General features: G+C 39.5%; 1 protein-coding gene across 1 annotated transcript; it reads right to left on the bottom strand.

The window, feature by feature from the left end:
• Window positions 1-5,712: 5,712 nt before the first annotated feature.
• Window positions 5,713-6,672, bottom strand: LOC116100672 (olfactory receptor 52M1). Its single transcript, XM_031384405.1, has one exon. It carries the CDS (start codon window positions 6,664-6,666, stop codon window positions 5,713-5,715), a length of 954 nt encoding a protein of 317 aa, XP_031240265.1. The 5' UTR covers window positions 6,667-6,672.
• Window positions 6,673-8,890: the final 2,218 nt, after the last annotated feature.

The raw sequence follows: 8,890 nt of genomic DNA, 5'->3' as shown, positions 1-8,890 counted from the left end.
AATGCCAGGGCCAGAAAGTGGGAGAGGGCGGGGTGGCAGGCATGGGGAGGGGGGAGGCAACAGGGGATCACTGCTGCAACATCAAGGATGTGGCATTAACCAGGATATACACCAACTAATAAGGTGGCATGTGTGTGTGTGTGTGTCTGTGTGTGTGTGTGTGTGTGTGTGTGTGCATTATATAATTCCAATAAAAGTAACATGTTTGCACACATTTTATACCTAAAATGGCTTATGGCATATGTTAGACAGCTCAAGAAAGTGAAACAGGAAATCAAGAGGTGATTTAGTCAACAAGTACACAAACTTTAGGCAACACTAGAAATCTGCAAATGTTTGCAGAGATTGCAACCTCAAAATTCCTTTTGGTTAAAACCTAGTGAGCAAGTGTACAGATTCACAAAGCCAAGGAGTGTTTTGGGAATGCCACCGGGGCATAAAGGAAAAGTCAGGCTTGTATATATGGGTGTGCCCAACATGCATTCATATATGCACACAAGTAAGTGTCAATACACAAACAAAGTTCTAACCAGCAGCCCTTTGTCCTAGAGTTTATTTTTACTAGAACCTCATATTTTCCAAGGAATTTTATTTTGTGCCATCAATATCTCCTATTGAAAAAAGCCAACAGAATTCATCATTAAACTATCTCTCTACTGTAGAAAGAAGGGCAGAGTGTATACGAAAACATGATAGTCAACCCTTTTATTTTGTTCAACTAACATATATATAGAGAGAAGGAAATGAAAAAATGAAAATGGAGAAGTTTCCAAAATACAGAATAATTCTCCTTGGAGTTGGATCATTTTAGTAAGTCTCCTGAAGTCAGTGCTCTGATAGAGACACATCATCTATTCTAGGTCATTGACCTTTACCAAAGGTCTGATTTTCAGATCCCCACATCATTTTTTCTTAAGATTCCTATTTGTTAAAAGTTAACCAATAAACACTAGCAAATTTTAAATATGTTTAGCTTTATTTTTCAAGTTTTTACTTTTTACTCCTCTAATAGATTTTTCTCTGTTACTTCATATCTGAGTCAAAATTGAGGAGAATGTATTTTTATATCTGCTTATATTACATCTCATTGATTTTTATAGGTCATATTTGTGTTTTGTGTTGTGTGTGTGTGTGTTTTTTAAATAGGGTCTTACTATTAGCTCCTGCTAGCCTAGAATTCACTATGTAGACTAAGTAGCCACAAACTCCATAATTATAGTATAAAACTTCATTCAATTTTATAATACCTAGTTCATAATTTTTCAACAAATAGGGACTGCAATGCTATTAATAGTAATAACGGAAGTGCCCATACTATAGTCAGGAAAGCTTTGAGGGTTTATTTGTCAGTCAGTCCCTAAGTCCCATCAGAAAATCAGTCATGCACTTCACCCTTGGCAAACCATATGGCACCACACAGATACCTGGCTTAGTTTCATTTTGTGTTGCTAAAATTATATAGCCTGACAAAGGCTCATTCAGCTCACAATTGCAAGTTATTCAGTTAGCTGGAATTTTCTACAGATAACTGTTAATTACACTTGATGTATCATATAGCTTAACTTTAAAGTCTCTTTGTTGGTTTCAATGAGAATGAAATCTTGGAGGCATCCAGTATGATTACATAAGCACCTATGTGAAATATTGTGATAATCAGCATTTTATGAAATTGAAAGCCCTAACATTCAACAAATATATTAACAATTATTGTTCTTCTTAGTCCATTTCCCCTTACTAATATATAGTGGCCTTTTGAACTCTTATAATTTTGGTTTGGTCTACTTTATGACATATAAAAACAACTACAGCAGTTTGCTTTCAAGCTTCCATTTACTTGAAACTTTGACTTAATTTGTGAGTGCCTTGGCCAGTAAGATGTGTTTCTTGAAGAAAACAGATAATAGGACTGTGTTTTTTAATCAAATCAGCTAGTCTATCCTTTTTTTTATTAGTGACTTATGGTTGTTTGCATTTAAGGTTACTGTTGAGAGATGTTTACTGATTCCTGTAATTTTTAAATTTTTTTTTTGCTTTGTTAGATTACTGTTTGTTTGTTTGTTTGTTTGTTTCTATCCCCTATCAGAATTGGGCGTTTGCTGGTTTGCTATTGTGGACATGAGAGGCTCCTTCCTGTCTCTTGTTTGTCTAAGACCTTCAGCGGACATCTCCTTAGTCCTGTAGTTTGGAGATCTGTAGCTGAGGAGCTTTGATCCTTCAGTGGAGTCATGTTGTTATGCTTTCTCATATTTCTTGCAAGTTTTGTTTTGTTATTGGCATATCTGTTGGCTTCAATACTTCTAAGTTTTGTCTGAGGGTCGTATGGTCAGGCTACTTTTAAGAGAGGACAGAAAAAAGCAAACAACAATAAAATAAAAGTGAAAGAAAAATCTTCCCCAGATTTTTCATTTCAAAAATAAAATTAGATAAATGTAAGAAGGTAATAAGAAATGAAAGCAAAGGACCTCTTTAATAACAACAACAACAATAATAATAAGATGATGACAAAAATTAAGATATTGCTAAGATTATAAAGGAAAGGGAGTGGGGAGGCACCAAGGAAAAATAGGAAGCAAAGGCAAAAAGATTGCTCACTAATTAAATAAAATGTGTAGACAAAATTTGTGACCTCCCTCAGGCTCAAGCGGGCTGAACCAGACCTTGTCCTTGCCACAAAGAAGCTAGCCCACTTGGGCGGAGTTCCTGAGATAAAGAAAGCCTATTGTCTTGCTTCTCTGCCTCGCCCTGCTGAGCTGCTTATGCTAATTAGGCCACAAGATCCTGGCTTACTAGGGGATGGGATTCCCTGCCTATATATTCTCAAACTCTGAAATACACGTTGGACCTTGATCGGAACCCTTTGACTTGGTCTGGTTGTTTCTCTCGCAGTCCAATTCCCCTATTTTCCCCAGGCCCCTGCCTCTCTTTCAGGAACCCTGTTTACATAGCTGCTCACGGCTACAAAATTAATGTGTGAAGGGTAAAAACGTTAACACAATAAAATAAAAATACTTCTAAAATTTTAATAAAGAAAATGGAAGCTCAAGGAGCAAAACAAAGTACAGAAGCTAAAGTCGTTGTTGAAACATTTTCATCCTCTCTGTCCTAGAAAACTGCAGAATGGGAGTTACAGGGGAAGGGGAAGATAAATGTGTCTCTTGTACTCTTGTCTTGCTCGTGGTTTATTTTGGTATTGACTCTATATTGGACAAGAGTCCAGTCTGTTGGGCTTGTTTTCACTTTAGTAATTTCCCTTCTTTGTTGACCATGACCAATGCTTGCCACACTTCTATTTGAAGACAATGGAATGGAAAGTATCCCTCCTCTTCCAGAGAAGGAGAACCATGGGAGGGGGAAGTCCTGTCACCAACATGAATAAAATAACTTATGCAGACTAAATGAGGCAACTATTTGTTTGCACAGATTAAGGTGTTGTCTAACCACTTGGGCATAATTCCCATCCTCAGTCTTTAACATTGTTCTTTAAAATGGAGTATCAGAAAGACATTATATGCAGGGTTAAGTTATTGAAGGCTTATTATCATTAAATCATGTTTCCACACCCTCACCTTCTAACACACACATACCCACACCCACACACACACACATGCATACACACACACACATGCGCACGCACACACACACACACACACAAACACACCCTGCAAATGGCTTATCATCTGACTATAGTGACCTGCTTACAGTGAACCAGGACCAAACCTTTTAAGGAACACTCTGTGTCATTTTAAAAAGAAGCTACCAGAACTATGTCCTTTGCAGTGTCAGTAATTAGTGTCTCACCCAAGAAGTCCTTCAGTGAGTAAATTATTCCACTGATTCACAAAATGGCAAAAACAAATATCAACACGGAGCAGATTTCCACTCTACTGTGTATGCAGATGTACACTTTGATGTTTTTCTTTCCTAGATGTAATATGGAGGGTTGACTGCTTATTGCTTAATTAATTTGATACTATATTATTTTTGAATAAATGCTTGGTTTCTTCTTAATCTAAATTATCACATTATGTATATATTTTTTTTATTTTGGCTATGTTCACATCTACTTCAAGCATCCAAGTGTGCCTTAGCCTTTGAAGTCACTCTGCCCCAGTGCTGATAGTATGCCTTCAATGTGATGTTTTAGCTCTGATAAGCCTCAACCTCCATTTATTTCTTCTCTTGTATAGCTGTAATAACTGACCCATGATTTCCATTTCAATCTAAATGAATCATTTTAAATATTCTTATTTTAAAAATATTTATATAGTTATTTCCCCTCTCCCAATTCCATTCTCATTCTCTCTCTCTCTCTCTCTTCCTCTCTCTCTCTTCTCTCTCTCTCTAAATCATAAAACAAAAATCAAAACAAGTTAAAGCAAACAAAAAAACAAAGTTACCACAATAAAACAAAGCATACACACAAAAGAAACATGTAGTCCATTTTGTATTGGTCAACTACTCCTGGGCATAGGGCCTGCCCTGGAGTGTTGTTGATATAGCGGCCTACACTCCATTGGAAATCTTTGATTGACTTATAGAATTTTTTACTTTATTTTTAGAGCAGGAACATAGAGGCAGAAGTCTAAACAGAAGCCATGAAGAGATGCTGTTTGTTAGCTGGCTTTCTTATATAACTCAGAACCATCTTCCCAGGGATGACAAGCACCCACAATGGGCTGGTCCTCCCACATCAATCACTAATCAAAACAAAAAACAAAAAACAAACAAATAAAAAACATCCCACAGGCTTGCTTACAGGTCAATATGATAGAAACATTTTCTCATTTTCTCCTTAAATGACTCTAGCTTGTGTCAAGTTGACAAAAACACTAGCCAGCACAATGATTTTCGAAGTACTGATTGAGTAAAACAAAGATGTGTAGAACCAATGTGTCTGTAAATTGCAGCTTCATATTAAACTGATCCCCTTTGCATAGGAATCATACCAATGGATCAGGGTTCATGGAGTGGGGAGAGATGATTTCTCTTCCTTGGAGCATCATGTGATTCAAAAAGAGCAAAGACCACAAGGGCAATTGGCGAATACAGTCACTTTCTTATTAAAACAATACCTTTTGTCAACCCATGTCTGTACCCTATTGGTTGTACAATTCAATCTTCTAAAATACCATGTTGTATTATTAAAATCTGTTTTAGCAGCACTTCAGGTGCCAATAAATAACTCAGGCTTTTTTATAGCTACAATGACTTTGTAATGAGCAAGCTTTTCCAATGTACTTATGAAAAGATGTCTCAAAAACAAACTGAATACAAAGGGTTAGTAGTGACCCCGAAGTGTGTTATAAATTTCAACCAAAACACTGAGCTAGAGTGCTTAAGTCATTTTGCACGTAGATTATAAAGCAACTTTTACTATATCCTTATACATAAAAATGGAACACTAAACCCTTATAACATCTGAGAGGATAAGAATTGTGTGAAAATGTGGGGTTTTTAAAGTGCTATTTATTCGTTGTTCATCTCATTGGTGTTGCTGATTCATCTTCAAAATCCAAACGTCCTCCAGTCATAAAAAGATACATATCCTCCACCTCTAGAAGATTCAGAATTGTGCACTCCTCGCTGTTCCTTTGGAACTATAAAGGCTGGACCCAACGAGCGGCTCAGACTGGGGCTCCCATTTGGGAAATAGCTATCTATGCTTGAATGCCTTCTCCGTGAATTTATGTGAGAGAGAAGAGGAAGCAGCAGTCATCTGATCTTGGTTCCTGTCTTTAGGATCTGAAGAAGCCTGTCCCGGATCTGCTTGGTACGAACAGCGTAGACAATGGGATTGAGGATAGGGGGAATGAGGAGGTAGAAGTTAGCGAGCAGAGTGTGGATTGGAGGTGGCACCTGGTGACCAAACCGGTGAATGAGAGAAGAAACAGCAATAGGAACATAAAAAATCAGGATGGCACAGATATGAGACCCACATGTCCCCAGAGTTTTAAGCCTAGCCTCGGGAGTGGCCAGCCCCATTACAGCCCTGAAAATCATCACGTAGGAAGCAGCAATGGCCGCTGAATCCAGGATCAACACCAGAAAGCCGATGCTCAATCCGTAGACATTGTTAACTCTGCTGTCACCACAGGTCAAGGCAACCACAGCCATGTGCTCACAGTAGGAGTGGGAGATGACTCGGGTTTTGTAAAGAGGCAACCGCAGGCGGATCATAAGTGGTAGGGGTCCAATGTAAAGAACTCCTCGGAGGAAGGCAGCCAGCCCCAAACGACCCACCACTGTCTGGGTGAGCACCATGCTATGACGCAATGGATTGCAGATGGCTACATAGCGGTCAAAAGCCATGGCAAGGAAGATGCCTGACTCGACAGTCGCAAAGCAATGGATAAGAAACATTTGACACAAGCAGGCATCCAAGCCAATGTTGCCAGCACCAAACCAGAAAATTGCCAAAAGTTTGGGCATAGTAGAAGTAGACAGAACCAGGTCAATGACAGCCAGCATGCACAGAAAGAAGTACATGGGCTGGTGCAGGCTGCGCTCTACCCTTACCACAACTAGGATGGTGATGTTCCCCACCACAGCCACCAGGTACATGGAGCCAAAGGGGATAGAGAGCCACATGTGCAGGGACTCCAGTCCTGGGATACCGGTGAGCCACAAAGAACTGGGTACTGAGCATACATTATGAAAAGTCGGCATTGTTATATATAAATAAATCTCATTTGTGTCCCCAAATGTAGCAAGATGTTTTCCACTAGAAAGAAAAAATAAAACAATATTCTTGGGCCACGTAATAAACGTCATTGAATATACAGTGCTACACAACATTTAGAAGAAATTGTGAAATTTCATACTACATGGAATTTCATGTTACACTATAGTATCCCCATAGAATTAACAAGCAAAATCAAAAATATGTGTTTAAATGAATAGATGAATTCTCTGCTAGTATGATCCTCAGTGAGTGATATTTTGCATCAATAAATGAATCACCCTGAGGCAAATATGAATCCATTTGGTAATTTATCCCTCCAGATATACTATAAAGTGGCTTTGAGGATTGTATTAGAAGGATCTTACTAAGAATGTCCCACTAAGGAAGCAGTCTGCTTGTCAAGATCAGTAAAGATTGTGTACCAATAGGATCTTATCTGATACCCACAAGAGAATACCCAGCATGCTCGTGGAGACAAGAAAGGGACCATCTGCAGAGATGCATTGATGGGATCATGAAGTATCAGGAAGAACCATGAGCATGGTTACTTAACCCAGCTGTAGTTAGCAGAACATAGGAGGGGCCACTTTTCAAGATCTGGGACTTTGGATAGAAGGAAATGACATCATCAAACTTGCCTGGTAGGAAGTCTCCGGTTTCCCTTATTACCCCTATGTCTCCTGTTGATTGCTCATGTTTGCAGGGCCCCTCCAGAAGCAGGAGACTCTCCACAAGTGTTCACTTTCTAAATGCACTGTGCTGAGACCTGGTGGGGCAAATAGAGGATTCCCAGCTCACAGGGTAAGAGACCTAAGACAGACTCACCCTAGCTAAGGCCCACCCTGACTCTCCACAGTGACTTCAGAGACCAGCTGGGAAGTACCCTTCCTTCCCGGTCCTGTGATAGACTTCCTCATTTTTACAGCTATTGCTAACACTAGGTCTATTAGCAATCAGTGCTAGAAATCTCTATGACTCTTGATGGTGAGCCCATTTTAAGGAAAGGAGTATTAAACCACCACAAGCTTATAAGACAGCTATTTTCCTATCACAGCTCCCTGTGATGGACAGCTCCAACTTCTTTGAAGGCTTGTGAACATATTCTTATTTTTGCACACTGGTATCAGATGAAAGAGATGATGCTTATCACTACTGCATTGGACACAGTTTGCCATCATCATAACAACACCTCTGGGCTACAGCTTTTAAACATTATTGTGAATTGATTCTAGTTGTATTTCAACAACAACAACAACAAAAAGCTAAATAGTTGACTATTGTTGTCAGATTAAGCCTCAACTTACCACATAGTCCAAAGAGGCTGACCTCGTATCTCAGCTCCAGCAAGTTTTCTCCAAGGAGTAGTTACTGTGAAGAAATCACCCTGTTTCTGTTTGGGCCCTGCCAACACAAGGAACCAACAGGAGATATAAGTGGCCCCTTCTGTGTTCTGCTAACTACAGCTGGGTTAAGTAACCATGCTCATGATTCATCCTGATACTTCATAATCCCAACAATGCATCTCTGCAGAGGGTCCCTTTCTTGTCTCCACGATATCAGATAAGATCCTATCAATACACAACCTTTACCCAGTATTGGCTCTTGACAGGCAGATTGCTTCCTTAGTGGGACATAAAATCTGAAGGTAGACAAGTCACAGAGCTGAATCTAAAGGAAAACAGCTGCAATGTCAAGGCAAAGTCTAGTTAACCTTGTCCATGACTTTGAGATTTATAATTAATGGAGACTTGTCCCTTTTGCCTCTGCTTCTAACCAAATGACTTTCATTGCTTATGCATATTACACTAAGCAAGGCTTCAAGTGAAACAGAATAGTTTTGATTTGCTCCAGTGAAGTCCCTGAATGGAAAACTAGGCAGGACTGTCAGATGAGTGCTTTTGTACCCACAATTCTCCTGCACGGACATTGCTACTATTGCATTCATGAGAGAGCTATTTCAGATTCTGCCCTCCCTCCCACTGCATGAAAGACACTACACTATTGCCCTGGGGAGGAAATTCCCTTTTAGATTTGGGCAGATAAGTTGCACTGTAGAATCTTTCTTCCTCTTCATTATACGTGACCACACGCCGAGCTATCTTGCTGGATATTCCACCTCCATTTCATCTCTTCAGGCCATTTCTGAATACTCACAGCAGTGAAAAGGTTACTCAGGGCTGGAGAGCTGCATAAGAGAAGCCAGCCTTC

Source organism: Mastomys coucha, unplaced genomic scaffold, assembly GCF_008632895.1.
Source record: "Mastomys coucha isolate ucsf_1 unplaced genomic scaffold, UCSF_Mcou_1 pScaffold21, whole genome shotgun sequence".
NCBI classification, from domain to species: domain Eukaryota; kingdom Metazoa; phylum Chordata; class Mammalia; order Rodentia; family Muridae; genus Mastomys; species Mastomys coucha.
This window is presented reverse-complemented; position numbering and strand designations above follow the sequence as displayed.